The sequence below is a fragment of the Cryptomeria japonica genome, chromosome 10 (assembly GCF_030272615.1).
Source record: "Cryptomeria japonica chromosome 10, Sugi_1.0, whole genome shotgun sequence".
Classification (NCBI taxonomy): Eukaryota; Viridiplantae; Streptophyta; class Pinopsida; order Cupressales; family Cupressaceae; genus Cryptomeria; species Cryptomeria japonica.
The window spans coordinates 158545505-158565011 of record NC_081414.1 but is presented as its reverse complement, the minus strand read 5'-3'; the positions used below and the strand labels follow the sequence as shown (position 1 = coordinate 158565011).

The following is a 19507-nucleotide window of genomic DNA, read 5'->3' as shown; positions in this document are numbered from 1 at the left end:
ATGTTAAAGTTCATTTAGAGATATTCATATAGACAAATATTAGAATTCTTATAATATTGTATTTTAATTATTATATTATTAATATATTATAATATTTTTTAATAAATTTTTATATGTTTATTATTATGTTGTTGTTATTTATTAATTTATTATTATAATATATTATTAGTTTATGTGTTTTTTTTTATAAAAGTGGAATACTCCACTAAATTTTATTTATCATTTTTTCTTTTTACACAGGATTCAAAGAGCATACAGGAGGAAAGAACCCTAGGAAGAAAACCTCCAGTCATAGCTCATAAAATGCGGTCACATGTGAAAGAGCATTTACATAATATCTTATGCCGCATACAAATCCACTGGGGATTTCCCACAAAGTAATAATTCTGCTTGCCAAAAGAAGGAAGAAGATAGATTAAACCAGAGCCCTGCTCAAGAACTCGCAAACCAAAACCACCTACTCAAATACTCTGAGAGGCATGAACAAAGTTCAGAAGCCCAAGAACATGATGTCAAGGAATAGAAGACCAATAACTAGGCCCTTCCAATGGTGGAGAAGGCACCATCTGAATAGGAGAAATCCAAAGATCTAACAGAGCAACCAAAGCAAATAATGTATCATCGTATTAGTTTATGTGTTTTATATATATATATATATATATATATATATATATATATATATATATATATATATATATATATATATATATATGTTTATTTAGCAAATTTTTCAAGTCAATTAGATTGAAAAATAATAATTTCTATCATTTACAAACTTAAAATCATACATTATGAAAATTAAAAATATATATCTTCATTTTTTTAATTGAAAAAAACACCTTCAAACCTCACTTTTCCCTTCAAACATTTTTTATATTATATCATTTCAGACAGCAAGAATAGATTCTTCTCAGCCTATCTAAGTTTTCAAATTTGATAAATTATATTCATTTTAATTTTATGAAAATTAATTAATTACATATATATAAACAAAATAAGCAGACAGGGTTAAAAACAGAATACAAAACAGTTTATTCTTTAAAAAGCAGAGAGAAAGAAAAAGTCATGATATAAGATGGCTAATGATCTTAAAAAGGAAACAGCCATCAAATCAACAGTTTAATATAATTATATGAAAAACATCACTCTCAAAAGTCAAAGAAATTCCGAATTCCAACGACCACCCTGTAACTCTCTACCACCATTCACCAATTCCAACTCATCATTAACTGCAGTTTCTTCCTCTGCTATACATTTATTTCAATTTCAATTTCATATCTAGAATAAGAGACCCAAAAGAACATAAGCCCCCACTAGCTGCCTATGTAATAAATTTTGTAAGCTCAATTATGATTCTTGGAGTTTCCATAGCGTGGGGTATACAGTTCTACAATTCGTCCATTTTCCGATTGAGTTGGCCTTGCATTCCTTCCAAAACCCTGTCAAATCATCACCACCTTATTATCAGTTAAAAAAAAAACTAAAACAGTATATCTTAATATATTGTTTTTCTCTATCTATATATCTTTAAAACCTAATACAATCAAACTTTAAAACCTCTCATACTAACAATTGAAACCAGAAGAGAGGAGTACTTACATCATGCACTGCCATTACTAAATTTCTCACTTGATCCCTTGACACAGTTCTTACCTGCATTAACTTCAACTCTGTCAGCTCATAACTAACAAACCAGACAATTTCAAATTCATAACTATTAAACTTACCTTATCTACAATGATCCAGATGACTCCTTCAGTACATGGAGGAGTTGTTAGAGAGCCTGTGTATCTGTAGTATTTTCTGCTTCCCAACTTTATTTGCTTGGGATCTATGATTCCCAGTGTCTCCTCTGCCTCTGGCTCCATCTCATGACTAAGAGCTGACATTTGATTCATCAGCTGCACATGATAACAGATGGGTTTCATTTAAAAGATGATTCATCTTCTGATCTTAAAAATAAGGTAAACAATAAGAATATAAAGAGAAAATGAATATATACCTCTGCAAGGAATGTATCATGTCTTCCATACTTGTATAGAATTCCGATGACCGCAGTTCTGTTATCTTCTGTTTGGTGGACCATGTGTATTTCCAAAGGGTATCTGTAATACACAGAGCTTTGATCACAACCAGAGCTTATAAAAACCTGACCATATATATAATTAAAAAAAGAAAGTGATTTTGATAATATAAGAAAAGCATCAATTCATAGATTAATTTAACAAAATTTATACAGTTGAATCTGAAAGTTATCTTCTTAGGTGTCTTAATCTGATCTAAATTTGATAGTCGTATGATTGTATTTAAGCATTTTTATTGTAAAATACAATCAAAATTTTAGATGGGCTATCATATAAAAGAAAATATTTTAGATAGATAATTAAAATTTATATAAAAAATTCCTTATATATATAAAATTTATATATAAAATTATTGATAATATAGTATGTCTTAATGTTTGAAGGGCAACTTTTAATAAATAATCATCATCAGAAATTTGATTGACTGGAAGGATCACCCATAAAATTTATGTTTTGACAATCACTGGTTAAAAAAAAATGTATAGATGTCCATCATGTATGCATCTATTTTATGTCTGGTCAGCCAAAAAGTTAAAGTCAAAATATATTTTACTTTCAAATACATAAAAAAATACTGATCACAGATTTTAAGTGTCACAATTAAACATTTCTACCCATTACAATAAATCACTTAACAAAATTCTTTCAAATATATTTTGGTAGTTACTATAAATATTGAATATTTTTTATAATTCAGAAAATAGATGTATGATGATTTTTTGTTTAAATTGTATATATTTTTCAATTAATAGATCATATTTAATCAAGCTCTCTTATATCTGATAATAGATTACTGAATGTGATTGAAAATGTCTGTTAAAAATATACACAATTAAAACAAAAAACTATCATACATCAACCTGTCACAAACAGAATCTAATGATCCCAAATAACAAATTACTTTCAAAGATGCTATAAACCATTTCTATTTGGGCAAAGGATAATAGATCTCATCTCACACAATTTACCTTCTGCCATAAATAGTGTGCTCAGCAGGAGAATGCCAATGGCATTGCCTGAGAGTAAAGTTAGTTCCATCTACATGAATGGTACCTGCCCCTTTTGCCCATCTCACCTGCACCACAAGTATGCTGAAATCAATCTCCTTATGAGTACTAAAAATGTTTTCAAACACCGAATTCATAGAAACTACTGCTAAAAGTAGGTTACCATGATGTAATGGCCTCTGTTCACAAGAGATGCATTAGCTGCCTTATAGCTCTTGTGTAGCTTCCCCAGATTTGGGTATATCTCAATATCTCTCTTTATCACATCAATGGGAGATTGATGTCTACCCTGACCACAGGTCTTCCACTCTTCCTTGAGATCCCCCCAGTGTGAAGGTCCCCTCACGCCATTGTAATTAAACTCCTCTGTTCCAATAAACATTCAACAAATTAAAAATAACAAACATACCCATCCTTTCCCTTCAATCAAGAATCTGAGAACAAATCAAAATAACAAACATACCCAATCATTCCCTTCAATCAAGAATTCTCAGATCATAACAGGAGATCAGTATTATTACCTGCTTTTGCTGCTTTACATCCCATAATCAGGGTTACAAAGACCAAATTTCTCAATACAGAAAGCATCATCTTCTCTATCTCCATGAATCTGAATTCTATGGTATTGGAGAAATCAAGAGGCAGAAGCAGTTTTCATATATTACCACATAACCTAATTATGAAATTATTAATAGTTATTAAAGTGGGTAATGTGGGCTGCTAATCCCTTTTGTCTTCTGGGGTCTGTACGTTAGTTGAAAACAGGAGGAAAAGAATCCATGCTGCTACAGCTACAGTGGTTCCACTTTGTCATTCATGCAGCATTTTTATTGGGTATTAAGTGGCATGAGATTGTGACATTAAAGTTGAATACTGATGCAGCATTCACTACAGTCACCCCTCAACATTGAGTGGACAGTTGACATTGTTTTATGTTTCTTTTCTGATTCCTATGTACAAAAGTGGAGTGCCGATGTACAAGGATATGGTGCTTTTCTTCCAGTGTGGGAATGATATCTGTGCCGACTTTAGACTAAAGGCAGTGGTATGAGCTAGTGACGCTCCTTTCAAGTCATTTGGAGATGGTACCTTACAAATATAAAATGTTTTTATTTAAGACCAGAGAGAAAAGTGCATACTATTTCCTTTTACTTTACATTTATTTTAATTTTGTTATTGATATATTATTCCAATATTTGATCTGATAAATTTATTTTTTATTAAATTTATATAATTACGAATTCTATCATCCATCAGCATTACCTCATTTTTTAATAATTTAGATTAAATTTTGTTGTAATTATGTAACATTTTATTTGAAGTACAAGTCAACTATGAATAATTCAATATTTTGTGAAAACTATTACAATTGGTTGAAAGATAATTTACCAAAGGTAGAGCCACCATACTAGGTGTCAACCTACATTGAAACATCTTTGTTGATGAGTTAATTACAAATTGGCCCAGACATCTCTCTCTCTCTCCACCTCAATCTTTTTCTCTCCCTCTACCTCTGTGATGAAAAAAATGAGGTTGTACAAGTCAACTATGAATAATTCAATGTTTTGTGAAAACTATTACAATTGGTTGAAAGATAACTTACCAAAGGTAGAGCCACCATACTAGGTGTCAACCTACGTTGAAACATCTTTGTTGCTCTCTCTCTCTCTCTCTCTCTCTCTCTCTCTCTCTCTCTCTCTATCTATATATATATATATATATATATATATATCTATTTGTCACCCTATTCCTATCTCACTCTATCTTCATCTCTACCTCTATCTTTTTCTCCCCCCTATATCTAGATATCTCTCTCTCTCTTTACCTATTCATATATCTCCATTTCTACCTCTCATCCTTCTTCCTAGACCTCTACTTCGATATGTCTTTGCCTCTCTATCTCCCTCTCTATATGTTTATCGCTTCAATATTTATGTCTCTCTCCCCCCCTCTCTCTCTCTCCCTTCCTCTCTTCCCCTATCTCTAGATATGTTTTACTCTATTAAATCTATCCATCTATATTTGACTCTCTCTCTCTCTCTCTCTCTCTCTCTCTCTCTCTCTCATATCCATCGCTCTTCCTCTCTTCCCTTATCTCTAGACATGTCTCACTCTATTTATCTATCCATCTCTCTCCCTCTCACTATTGCAAACATAACATGAGACTTTTGGTATGGATTCCAATCATCTTCTTGATTCAAAGGTTTTATTTCACTTATGTTTGGTTTCTTGTAATGAGTGCACAACTGACTTAAATCTATCACTTCTTTGTTGGGACTATTATTGCATAAGCAACATCATTTTCTAAATGGCCTTTATTAATTTACCTCATGTACTTCACAAATGTATGCAAAAATAGATGATTTTTTTTTGTAATTGACCTTCCACACCTATTCAGAGTACCCATTGCACACCAAGGTGCAATTGCTAGTTTTAATTTTGTTATTGATATATTATTCCAATATTTGATATAAATTTATTTTTTATTAAATTTATATAATTACGAATTCTATCATCCATCAGCATTACCTCATTTTTTAATAATTTAGATTAAATTTTGTTGTAATTATATAACATTTTATTTGAAGTAATTATTTAAATTTTAATTTTTTTATTGGATGAAGAAAATAACAGTTAGGAAGGAATCAAAAAGCAGAAACGAGGAACACAAATAGCTTTAAATTAATAAAGCTACGAATATCTCGGTGTTGATTATTAGCTTGCCAACATTGGTGTTAAGGGGAGTCGAAACCTTAACCTGCCCTCCACTACACTCTCTCTCTCCACCGCTAGAGCAAGCGATTTTCTCGGTCCTGAAGGGGCTAGTTTCTATTTAATCCCTATTCAAATATCGGGCGAGCTAAATGGGAAGGCCGACAGTTGGAACCGTCGACCTCCCCCTCCGCTATTTGCACTCCCAAATGCTGTGGTAGTGGCCTCTTCGGAAACCTATGGAGCAATGATTATTTTTATTCATTCAAGCGAATGGCGGCCCGATTACAAAGGATTCGAGCCTCTCAAATAGCATTAATCCGTTTATTCACGCAAACTCAAAATTGTAATGTGATAATGATACAAGGAGCTTGAATTAAGTGGAACCATTAAAATTTATATGTCTGATTATTTTAATAAAGATTATTAGCTATTTAAAGAGATTTAATATTGTAATTGGAAGATATTAGAGATATGGGGAATATTGTAAAATATTATTGTTAACCCTATTTTAGCATGTAAAATAGTATTTAAAGGGGGTGATTTTTGTAATGAGGGATAAGGAAGATTGGAGAATTGTGAGAGAAGTGTGAGAGAATTTCTTTTGGGGAGTTTGATAGTGAATTGTTCATCTGAGGAGATGTGAAACTTGTAACCAGTTGAAGACCTTGTAACCTTTTTCTGGAGCATAATTAAGGATCGATCACTCTGTTGGAGAGGGACCCGGAGACGTAGCCAATTGGCGAACTCCGTTATCAACTAGTGTTTTGTCTTCTCTCATCTTTCTCTCTTCTGTTCAATTTATCAGTATTTGATTATTATGTTTATTTAAGCAATTTGATTGTAATTTTAAGACCTTCATTTAATTGTTGCAAAAGTTAACATCTCACGTGCAACAGTCATAGATCCTAACATCAGATCATTCAAAGAAATCTCAATTGTATAAATAAGTCTATCATGCTTGATTAAAGGTATTCATAGACTTTCTCATAACTCACAAGCCTTGCCTCATTATTCAATCTAAAGAAATTTATATAATTATGAATTCTATCTTACATCAGCGTTACTTCATTGCCTAATAATTTAGTCTAACTCTCATTGTCGCTATGTGGCATTCTCCTTGAAGTAATCATTTATTTTTTGTTAATGGAAAACTAAATGCATTAGTTGGTTGGTTATAATGTTATATTTGATTTAGCTTTCTTTAATGGAAAACAATAATCACATATCACATACGAATACCTTGGTGAAAGTGGAAGAAGGAAAAAAGGAAATGTTGATAAATAATGTGGTAAAAAAATTGCTTTAAGTGGGACTTGTCTAAGGGATAATAAATTAATGAATTGCATTGTCCTAAAACCTTAATCTTAAGGTTATGAATATACAACACAACTCTATTTAATAATTAAGCCACCTTACTTTTCTTAAATAGAGGGAAATGACATGTTCTCAAAATTTGATTTGATTTTAGTTAAATTTGAGAGGGTTATTTTAGGTAATTTTATATTATGCTATCTAAGAGAGTGAACCATTATGACAGATATGTACAAATTAATCAAAATATTCATTCAACGTGTCTTTTAATTTTGATATACAACTCTAGGTTGTATAAAGGAGATTGTAGATTTAAGGAAACCTCAATTGTATAAATAAGTCTATCATTCTTGATCAAAGGCATTCATAAACTTTATCGTAACTCACAAACCTTTCATTCAAAGACTAAGTATATGTGAGAGATAGGAAGAGGAATGGGCATAACTTCAAGAAGAAAGACTAAAAATGGATATGTCTTACCTCTTGAGAAAATATAGTTATACTGAACCATGTTTTGCATTTCTCATTCATCAAGTAAAACCCTTAACCTATACTTTGTCTCAAGAGTTTGAATCATTTATGATTTAAATAGCTACCTAAAATGGTCTTGAAGAGGTATTACTCCCTTTGTAGCATGTGATTAAGGTTGAGTTTTGCCTCAAGCTTGGATAGATTGAGTGCTTGTACTTGGCATATGAGGTCTTATGTTGATCTCATTGTAATTTACCTCAAGCTATTGTTGTGATTAAGATTCTACAAATGGGTTATTAAGCTTAGAGTTAGTTTTTTTTCTCTTTTTTAACACACAATATGTATAGATACAAACACAAAAATATAGTTACAAATTTCACTTAAAAATAAAAGCATAGACATGCCAAATAAATTTGACCGTACTACTAATTAGCACCCACCAAAACCTAATGGTCAAGCCCAAACAAAATCCTCTAAAATAATAGTAAACCTAGAAACCCTTGGCATGCAAAGCCCCAAACATAATAGAGATCCATTAAAAAATAGACATATAGGAAAACACATTTACAACAATGATATAATAAGAACAAATGTATAAAATGAAATTTAATCTTGAAAACATCACTATGTGATGTCCCCTTTGTCTTTCTCTAGCCTAATAATGGCCACTACACAATAAGCATGACAAAATGTACAATAATAACAAGCTCGACATACCCTACACAAAACAACTTACTCAATTATAAGAATTTTTTTAGGAAATACAATCAACAACTATTGAAATAGGCTCTACAACGTTTTCTAAATTCTCACAACCTCTACAATGTAGAATCATTAACATGACACATGAATAGCTTGTCAAAATGTCCCAAAAAATGTAATCTCATGGAATACCATAATTACTACAATTATGGTCTCAAAAATATTTTAATTATGCTAATCCTTACTACCCATTGAACCCTAATGCTTAACCCTTGAAAAAACCCTTTAGATTTCCTACAATCCTCATCACTCAAAGCAATGACAATACAGAAACATTCAAAAATACATGCAGTAAAAAAAAATTCAACAATGACAAAAAAGAATAACTAAACAAAACAATAATAAACCTTGAAACATTCAAGGATATCACCATAGTGCAAACTATGACTAATAATATGAAAACTTAAACACAAGCATTGACTTCATCCCTCACCATGCAAAATTAATTAGTTGAACATTTCAGCTAGGAAGCAAGGACTAAGGCATATATCCATCCCACCAAATTCGATACAAGAGTGTGAGGCCTCACCTCGACTCAGTCTGACATTCAGTGGATTTTATATTTTAGACTATTATGGATACTTTATTTTGATGCATTTTGAGACTTAGAACTTATATGATTTCAGGATTTGGATAACATTGCTATGATTTGATGATTTACTTACATGCTTTATGAGATAGAACACTACATGATTATTAGATAGAATGATATTGCAATGATAGATGTCGTTATTGAATTTGCAGGACTTTACTCTGAATATAGAACTATGATGTATGTTTAGTTTATGTGAATTGGGATGAAAATTGCTTATGTGATATTGTTTGATAAAAGATGTATTCAATCTGTGCAGATGAAAATTGTATGCAAGTAATGATGTGTATTGTTATATTATTGAATTATATTATATATGGATATTTGGAAGTACTAATGTGTAAATTGAGATGCGCAGGAAATTTACCATGTGACCATGGAAAATTACGGAGAATCAAACCTAGACTTATGTATGTTCGTAAGCCAGGGTTTGTCTATTTGGAGAGACAACACCCCGTTTGTGTTGTATTTTATTCGTAACAGTATATGCTGCATGAGTGTTAAGTGTTATTTAAATTTATTGTGTAAAAACCTCAAGAGACAATTTCATGTTTTATTTTTGTAAAAGTGTTTTATTTGTGTCACTTGACACGTGTGTATTTAAATTTAAATGTTTTATTTTGTCTCTTGGTGGGAAAGTGTTTAATTATAGTTTTCTTAAATAAATTAATGTGTTGTCATAAATACTTTGGGAATATAATATTTGGAGTGGTCAACTTATGTTTGACCCGAAAATAAACTTCAGAGAGGTTTAAAATGAGTTAAATGAACACCTAGGGGTAGTTTAATAGGGTTTCCTAAAGCCCATAAGGTATACCTAGGGGTTAGGGGTAATTTTAGGCAAGTTTTTACTTTATAATGATCTTTTTAACGCTTTAAAAATTGGTTTTTTTGAGTTGAGCGAAAATTGAAAATTAGAAGTTAAATCTAATCAAGATTTTTCCTTTTGGAATGAGAGTCTTTTTGCATTTTTGCTTTCTTTCTTCTTTTTGGTTTTTTTTTAGAATCCTGTGAGAACTCAGAAAGTGAGCTTCTTAAGGAAGATTTTTGGGAATAGCAGGGTAATCACCCACTCTCCATTTTTGGAGACAGAAGAAAATTTGTAAAGAAAAAAATGTTATGGAATAGAGAAAATTGAATAAGGGTAGAAAGAAAAAGATTTGTGGATTGGGTAGCTCTTCATCAAATATCATAATAACCTTTGGGCAGATTAAGGTTGGTTTCAATTTTTACTTTTAATGTCTTCTTCTTGTTTATGTCTGGAAGTTGTTGGTATAAGAAATCTGTGTTCTTGAAAGTTTGTGTTAGAAAATCTTTTGGTATTTTTGCTTTATGAATTGTTGTGTTTTGGGAGTTTTCTCAAGATCTCTTACTCTTGGGAGAGAAGAGGATCTTGAGGGTGGTAGCAGTGACAACCCTCGAGTGAGAGACTCTCTTTTGAGAGCGATCACAAGGGATCTTTGTGTGACCCTTGCTGCATGGCCTGTTTGTGCAATGGGGGTCATAAGGAGGGATATAAGGCTAGAATGCCTTTGGGGGGCATAAGGAATAAGGGGTTGAGATTCTTGATATTTTTATTGTGCCATGAGGTGGCTTCTTGTTTATTTCATACTTGCAGTTCTCCTCAGGGTATTGGTCCACTACCACCCTTTGAAAATGTTCATCACCAAAGTGTGGTGCTGTGAAAGCCAAGTTGGGAATGTGTCTGGAAAATCTGCATGCATTACTTTCTATGTGTTTGCCTATTTGTTACCCGTCTAGGAATTGGTTCTCCGACCTCGGGGGTGGCTACCAGTTAGCCTAGGCTGAGAGGTGAGCACTCCGTGGTCATATTCGTGTTTATCTATTATGCAGGAAAGACAGGAGAAAAAGAATAGGAAACATGAAAAAGACACTGAAGATTATTATTGAAGATTCTTAAATTCAGTTGCAGATGTTTGTTTAAAATTGTTATAGAAATATGCCTCATTCATAGAAAAGAGAAGCAAGTTGTAATTATTGAAAATAGACTTGAAGATTTATTGTTGTGGCTATACAAATAAACATCCTGTAAATTGGTGGAATATCATAGAGTTGTTTTAAAAAAAAAAGAAAAGCTTGTTTTATTTCTACTTCTGGTTTTTAGAAAAAGAAAAGTTATTTAAAGATGTATGCAAAAGCTTCTTGTATTATGAAAAAAAAAGGGGATAGATTTTATTTAAATTTTATCTATATTTTTACTTGTGGCAAAATAGAAATTTATTTATGATGAAAGACCTTAAGTATTTTAAAGGAAAAAGATGTTTTATGTAAATATTTTATTAGAGGAAAAGAAAGAAAGCTATGAATCTTCTTTTCTAGAGAAGTATATTGTAATTCTTGTCATGTTTTTTCTAAATGGTATTTTTAGTTAGTGTGATAAAAAAAACTTATATATATATATATATATATATATATATATATATATATATATTTTTCTGAATTATCTTAATGTTTTTTTTTCCCTTGTTATATTAGTTTAAAATTGTTGCATGTAAATCATTTCTTTCCTTTTAAAAAACATATATATAAGTATACATTTGAATATTTTCACCTTTTAACTATGTTTATAAATTTATATAAATAAATATATATATATATATATATATATTTTTAAAAAAAAAAATTTTAAAAAGAAATTATTTTGGGTCCACGCGGACCCCACTGTGTGTACGCACAGTGGAGGGCCGCGCGGCGCCCACTGTGTCGGCTCCACTGTGTGTGCACACAGTGGACGGCCACGGCCGCCACTGTGTGGCCACACAGTGGGGAGCCGCTAGCGGCGCCCACTGCGTGGGCACACAGTGGTGCCGCGGCGCCCACTGTGCGTCCACACAGTGGCGCACGGCACTTCCCGCCTTCAAACGTCCGAAACCTGCACAAAAAAAAATCATGGCCGCCAAGGGGGTTTCGGCCCAGCAAAATTTTCTGTTAAGAAAAAAAAATATGGGTTAAACCCTAGCCCGGGTGGGGCTAGGGCAGATTGGTTTTAAAAATAATATGTTAATTAGTTTTGATAATATATATGTGAGAAAATAGAACCCTAATTAGGGTTCGGGAAAATTATGGATTAATATTTAGAAAGTTAATGTGCTTTTGAATTAGAATTAAAATATTTAACATATATATATATATATATGTATATATAAATTTTGATCATGATTTCGATTAAGTATCTAATTATATATATATATATAATTCTGGTTATAATTTGGAGCAAGTAATAAAGAGAAATTTAAAAAGGTTGTTTAGACTATATAGTCATATTGGAGATTAAATTAATTTTTCCTCTCCTATTTCCTTTAGCTTGATTAATTTAATAAACCTAATGACTGAGTATCTCTTGGAGATAAAATTAAAACGGTTAGTTTTCCGCAATTAAAATTAAACAATTTATCGATGCTTAGTTCGTATCAGAATTAGCTCGAATTTAATAATGGAAATTTCATTAACGCTTGTCGTGAGAGTGAACTTGTTAATTAATTTAGTATGTTTTAAAAAAAAAAATTGTTCCGTTTTTGCCCTAAATTTTGGGCATGACAAAGAGCATGAGTCGTAGGTTGAAACTCTTTTGAGTAAGAGCCAAGACTCGAGAGATGTTTAGCATTAATTTTTATCGTAGTCTTTACACAAATTGAACCCCATATGCACACATATATTAAAAACTTTTCGACAATATATACGCATAGAAAATAATTTGTTTGGCTGCCAATATATATAGACACATAGCTTTTTGCTCATGATGTTTAATTTGTCAAAAAAAAATTATTCGAAATATTTTGAACTACTAATTAAATTAAAGAAACTAATTAAAATATCAAGAACCAATAATATTTGAAGGCACCAAAAAATTTGAACTATTTTTTTTATGAAGGGTTTTATATCAAACGTATATCTGTTTAGCTATTGAACTATAGTTGAACGTCTTCAACTAGGAGCCAAGGATTGAGTAATATATCCATTCAACTAAAGTTGATATAAGAGCAGGAGCTGTAGGCTGAAACTTCTTCAGTTAAGAGCCAGGGATTGAAGGGTATATCGATTCAAGTAAAGTTGATATAGGAGCACGAGTCGTAGGCTGAAACTTCTTCAGCTAAGAGCCAAAGATTGAAGGGTATCCGTTCTGCCAATGTCGTCGTAGGCACAATCCCAGCCTCATCCCTATAATTTCAAGTTCTCGCACTATGGAAAACTTGATCTCTAATAAACTTTTCAAGAACCATTCAACTTTAGCAACAACCAAGAATCCAATGACTAAACTTTGAATGAAATTCCAAAAAAAAATAGTTATTTTAATTATTAGGACAAATTCCATTAATTTCTATGGAAAGTAAATCCAAAGAATCGCTGCCTCCAGCAGGGACTGCTAATAAACTGAAGAGACTTACTAGTGATGTGAAATATCAAATACTAACCATGGATTAACTATCTGCTGGAGGAATTTCATGGCAGAATGGAGTGTTTGAGTAATTCCCTCTTGCAAACATTCTGGTGCAATAAGTGTCCCGTTTCTAGAGACTCTGCAGAAAGATTAAAGAAGCCTCTTCTTCAATCACATCTGAGGATTCATAAGTATAATCAGATATCTAGAAGCCCACAACTTCATTAAATCCCATAAGTCCTCAACCCGTGGCTTTGGAAGAAGAAAAAAAGAACAGGATTAAATATATGATTGAATGGCACCAAATATAGAACGGATACATTACTAAATAGTCAAGCCTGATACAAGTGCTCCATAGTCACCTGGAGAGTTGAGCTACGGATATGGATATGCAATTCAAATCAGGAATTTGATTCTATTTCAAGACTCAGTGAAACAGGGTAGAAGATAAACTCGAAAAATGAAAAATTCAATTGAAAAGAAGAGGGCCCAACCGGATTCGAACCGGTGACCTCTTGATCTGCAGTCAAATGCTCTACCACTGAGCTATAGGCCCCGGATGCATGTTTTGGTGGACTATTTTAATAATAATTTGTTAAAAGGAATACAGATTTCAATTTGTCTAACATAAACTATTTTTTTTAGTCAACTATAATTTTATTTTTAATTTTTTATGATATCCAAAGTCTTACATTCCATAGACTCATTAAGAACCATTCAATTTTATTAACAAACCAAAAGACTCATTAACAATAAATTTTAAGATAACCATTTTCGACAGTATATATGCCCTTCTCATAAAGCACTCATGGTCTAGACTTGCTAGCATGGCTGTTCAGTAAGGGCATTGAATTTGGTTATTAGCATTAAAATTTCAAAAGTCATTAACCAATGTGCTTCTCTTTAATACAGAAAATGAAAGAAAATGAAAGAAAATGATCCAAAAAAAAAAGCGAAGACTTTCTTGAATCATAGACGATTTGCTTTCCATATTCGATTACTGTTTTATTTTAACATGCATTGTGTTTGTGTAAAAAGACTAGAGATATGGACCTTTAACAGTCTAGGTTCTTCATTTGGAAAGCTAACAAACACATATTTTCATGACTTTAGGTGATGCACATAAGAATGAAGTATCATGACTTCTTGGAAGGTTACTCATAGAAGTGTTTTTAGTTATGAAGTATAAATGACTTTTTATTGCACTTACAATAATTTTTTCTCATGTTTATTAAAAAATAGATTCTTATAAACCACTATCTATTATTTATCCATTCAACTAAAAAAATATATTATTAAATCTTGACAAACACATAATTTATTACAATTTTTTCTCCTTTTACAAACCATTCTAATTAATTTCATTATTTCCACAAAAAGCTTATTAAAAATTAAACACCCTTTTAATCATAGAGCTTTCAACAGTATGACAGACTGCAAATTGATTCTCGAGAGAACAAAAGCACATACTCAAATTTAAAATATGACAATTCTTAATTTAAAAATTGTTCTCAATACAAGAGTTATTACATAGTTGCAGCACACATAAAACTATATAGATAACCCACAAGCAAGATCAACTTGATGTTAATTGATCTTGCTCTGGGTATGTCCACACTACTTCATTATGTAATAACAAATAATCATGATGATCAGGCACCGTGGCAGGTGCAGCCAGTGCAAGTGCAGGATGGCCCACATTTGGAGTCATTCTCACCCATCTCCAATTCAAAGCTGAACATCGTGCAACAATTTGATACCTGTGCTTATGCTTGTGATTTATGAGGAAATCGATAACCTGTGCTTGTGATTTATAGGAGGTGGAGGAGAAATATCAAATGGGTCAGTGATGGTAAAATGAGTAATGGAAATGAAGTCTTGTGGGGTTGGATAGTTTATTTGGATTGAAAGGCTTAAATCACAAATATTAAGCTTACATTTTTAGGTTTAAAAGTGTTGGACACTCAGAGTTAACTGACATTTTTTAGACTTAATATATTGCTTATTGTGTGTGATTTAAGACTGGCCGGATCATTTGGACATGTGTTTAGTCATTTAGCAAGGACTAGTGGAACTAGCAAGAATTGAATAAATTTGAATTTGAAAATTTAAATTTTTAAAATTATAGAAAAAAAAGAGATTTATTACAAGCTTTTAGGAACAAGTTAAACCACAACAATAGGTTTTGTTATTTGAATATCAAGTACTACTTTATAATTATAGTTGCAAGAACAAAATATTACCATTCTTATTATGGGTTCAAATGAATTTATAATTTGTAAAAATCGAAGTTAAATAGTAAGAGGAAAAAACAATTATAAAAAAACATCAAACAAGAAGTGGGGTGATAAACAAATAATTGAAACATGTAAATATTATAACAAGACCATATTAACAAGAAAAATGTTTTATGATCAATACAATGTTAACATATTTTTAAACATTGGACATTAGTTTTATATTCTAAATAATATATTTCTTAGTACATTAGAGACAACAAGATAGTTATAAATATATAGTAGTAAATGATAGCTTTAAGATGTTACAGTTAGAAAATAAAAGGAATTTCTCATGTCATTTGTAGAGTTTATGGTTAACTTCAGTGATTGTCATGACAAAGTGGCATATAACACTACTACCAACAAAACAATATAATCAAAAATTGGTGTCTATCATCCCGATAGGTGAACATCTAGAATATGGAGCCATTATAGCTCACTTAGATCCTTCTTGCGTGACAGTGGCTTCTTTAATACGTTATCAGAGATGTTTGTTTGTTTTATGATATCGTCATGGTCATGAATTGAGAAATTGTCTATTGATATACCATTCTATGAAAATTTAGACCAAGAGAAGAGATAATGGTTTTAGCATTCAAAGGAAGGTTTCTTGACCCTTCAATATTTTCAATTTGCATCTTAGGTCTACAAATATTCATTTACCTTCAAGGAATAATAAGCAATCTTAATTTCTTGTGTTTCATTTTAATTTTCATTAGTGTAAAGTGAATGAGACAAGTCACTCATCCTTCATGCCTTTGGTTTTGATATACAACTCTAAAGTGATGAAATATTTTTCTAAATTGTTTGAAACCTCCATTCTACATGCCTTTAGTTCTAATATAAAACTCTAGGTTGGATGAAGGAGATTGTAGATTTAAGAAATCTCAATTGTATAAATAGACTTTTTCATAACTCACAAATCTTTCATTGTAATTTAGTGCAAGCTATTGTTGTGATTAAGATTCTACATTAGTTGTTAAGCTTAGAAAATAAAAAATATTTTTCTCTTTTTTTACACACAATATGCATAGATACAAATTCCAAAAGATAAATACAAAAGTTCACCTTAAAATAAAGCACAATCACTCCAAATAATTTGACCATGCTACTAATACCAATACACAATAAGCATATGTTTAACAAAATGTGCAATCATAACAAGCAACATACCCTACACAAAATAAATTACTCAATTGTAAACATTTTTAAGAAAATGTGGCTAACAACCATTGAAATAGGCTCTACGACTTTTTCTAACACCTCACAACTTCTACAATATAGAATCATAGACATGTCATATGAATAGCTTGCCAAAATGGTCCCAAAAAATGTGATGTCATGGAATGCCATAATTACAACAAATGTGGTGTAATCCTTAGTACCCATTGAACCCTAATGCTCAACCCTTGAAAAAATCCTTTAGATTCCTACAACCCTTATCATCCAAACCAATGACAATAGAAAACCATTCAAAAGTACATGCATCTATAAAAAACATTTGCAAAAATGACAAAAAGAATAACTAAACAAAATGATAATAAACCTTGAGACCTCACCATGCAAAGCCCTAAATATGTGTATTGGGAAAATGCAAGGTTTTTTCCTTTTTGTATACATAAAATGCATAGATACAAACACCAAATGACAATTATAGAAATTCACTCTAAAACAAACACACAACTACACCAAACTAATTTTTACAATGCTACTATTTAGGACCCACTAAACCCTATGGTCAAGTTGTAGTCAAATTCTCTAATCTTCATGTATAATCCTTAGTATTGAGACCAAATAGAATGAAAATCTATTAAGAAAAAGTATCTCTAACTTTTTGCTAGTGATATTTAATTTGTCAAACTTTTACTCTTTTAATTGAAAATATTTTAAACTACCATAGGCTAAACCTCTTCGACTAGTTAAGAGTCAAGGATTGAAGTTTATACATTCCGCTTCAGCAAGACTTGATCCTCCGTAAGCTCATTCAAACCATTCAACTTCACCAATAGACCAATACCCATTGCCTAAACTTAAAATGAACTTTCAAAAAAAATTAATTATTCTAATTTTTTGACAAATTCCAATAGAAATTAATGCAAAGTGAATCCAAAAACGCTACCTCCAAAGGGACCACTAATAAACTTAAAAACAATAGAAATCCATTCATCTAAGTATGGAAGATCATGTCAATAATCTTTCAGTAATTGACCTTCTACTTTCTCTTGTCTTGCTCTCTTATTTCTAATGATCATGATGTTTGATCTGAAACGTCAAGCTAAAAAACTCGCACAATTGATTTCAGAAACTATGCACATCAAAATCATATGACTACTATTCTACATTATTCCAGGCATTCAAAAATGCTGGGCAGTGGAAGCGGATGGCTCTGAATGATTCAGCTGAGTATGGAAGTATCTTCACAGAACTTTTAGTTTCTGAAGAGATTTGCTAGTGATGTGAAATATCAAATGCTAAACATGAGTTAACTATCTGGTGGAGAAATTTCATGGCAGAATGGAGTGTTTGAGTAGTTCCCTCTTACAAACATTCTGGTGCAGTGAGTGCCTTGTTTCTAAATTAGAATTTAGAGACTTTACAGAAAGATTAAAGAAGCCTCTTCTTCAATCACATTGGGGATTCATCAAATATAATCAGATATATAGAAGCCTCTTTCTATTTTCCTCCTGTCGATCGTAAGCCCAGAACTTCATTAAATCCCGTAAATCCTCAACCCTTGGCTTTGGAAGAAGAACAAAAATACAGAATTTAACATTTGATTGATGGCACCATTTATAGAACAAATACATTACTAAATTGAGACTACAGTGAAACAGGCTGGAAGACAAACTCGAAAAATTAAAAACTCTGTCGAAGAGATTAGGGCCCAACCGGGTTCGAACCGGTGACCTCTTGATCTGCAGTCAAATGCTCTACCACTGAGCTATAGGCCCTTGACGGATGATTTGTTGAATAATTTAAATTCTCTTTTATGAAAATAGAATACAAACTTCTGTTTGCTAAATATAAATTTTTGAGACTAAAATAGTTTTTTTAATTTTTCGATGGTTCTATACAAATTCAATAATCTCAATTTCATTTCTTATTATGTTGGAATCTCACATTCAACAAGACATAATTTCTAGTGGGCTCATCAAGAACCATTTAACTTCACCAAAAGATCAAGGACTCAATGAAAACTTTTTGGAAAACATAAGTTTCAAAAATTAACAATGAAGTTATGATTAGACAAATATTTTTCTTTCATTTGTATTGGTGCATATTTTGAGCCATCGTTGACATAATACACTTATCTATAATTAATAATAATTACGGGTTATGTTAATCTTAATTTGCTTTTTACCACTTCAAATTATTGGTTTGAGGTGTAAAAACTAGGTCAAGCTATTTCCCTAGTGTTTTTCTCTTTAGTTCAAATCATAATCACAATTATAATTAGGCCTTAGACCCCTAATTTTAAATTACTTTTTGTTGATTTTTTTTTTAATATTTATTTAATTGATTTATCATATCAATATTTATATTATTAGGGTATAATTTGAGCATCTAGGGTTTGTCTCTAAAGAAGAGTATTGTATCATTTTATATCATGTGAAGAAGAGAATAATCAAATCACTAAGAAATTATTAATAAAGAGAAAAGAAACAAAATTATTCATTATTTTATTAGCATTACTTTTTCCTAATATTTGACATGTATTTGACCAACATTTCCAACACCATTGAATCGATATAGCATTGTTTATCTATAATCAAGACAAAACAAAAATTCCACCATTCAATAATAGTTTATGATGGTGCCTATTAGCAACACATTTTTCAAATATCAAGGATAATCTACTTCAAAAGATTACTAGAACAAAGACTAGA

General features: G+C 31.3%; 1 protein-coding gene and 2 non-coding genes across 3 annotated transcripts; all 3 read right to left on the bottom strand.

Annotated features, from left to right (window-relative positions):
- Window positions 1–1106: 1106 nt before the first annotated feature.
- On the bottom strand, window positions 1107–3898 carry LOC131057689 (alpha carbonic anhydrase 7). Its single transcript, XM_057991835.2, has 7 exons — window positions 3613–3898; window positions 3255–3457; window positions 3053–3159; window positions 2003–2105; window positions 1728–1901; window positions 1600–1653; window positions 1107–1439 (listed from the first exon to the last, which is right to left on the bottom strand). Exons 1-7 carry the CDS (start codon window positions 3695–3697, stop codon window positions 1344–1346), a joined length of 822 nt encoding a protein of 273 aa, XP_057847818.1. The 5' UTR covers window positions 3698–3898; the 3' UTR covers window positions 1107–1343.
- A 9927-nt stretch (window positions 3899–13825) lies between these two features.
- TRNAC-GCA (transfer RNA cysteine (anticodon GCA)) lies at window positions 13826–13897 on the bottom strand. Its single transcript has one exon. It is a non-coding gene; the product is annotated as a tRNA-Cys (tRNA).
- A 4602-nt stretch (window positions 13898–18499) lies between these two features.
- TRNAC-GCA (transfer RNA cysteine (anticodon GCA)) lies at window positions 18500–18571 on the bottom strand. The gene has a single exon. It is a non-coding gene; the product is annotated as a tRNA-Cys (tRNA).
- Between the last annotated feature and the right edge of the window lie 936 nt (window positions 18572–19507).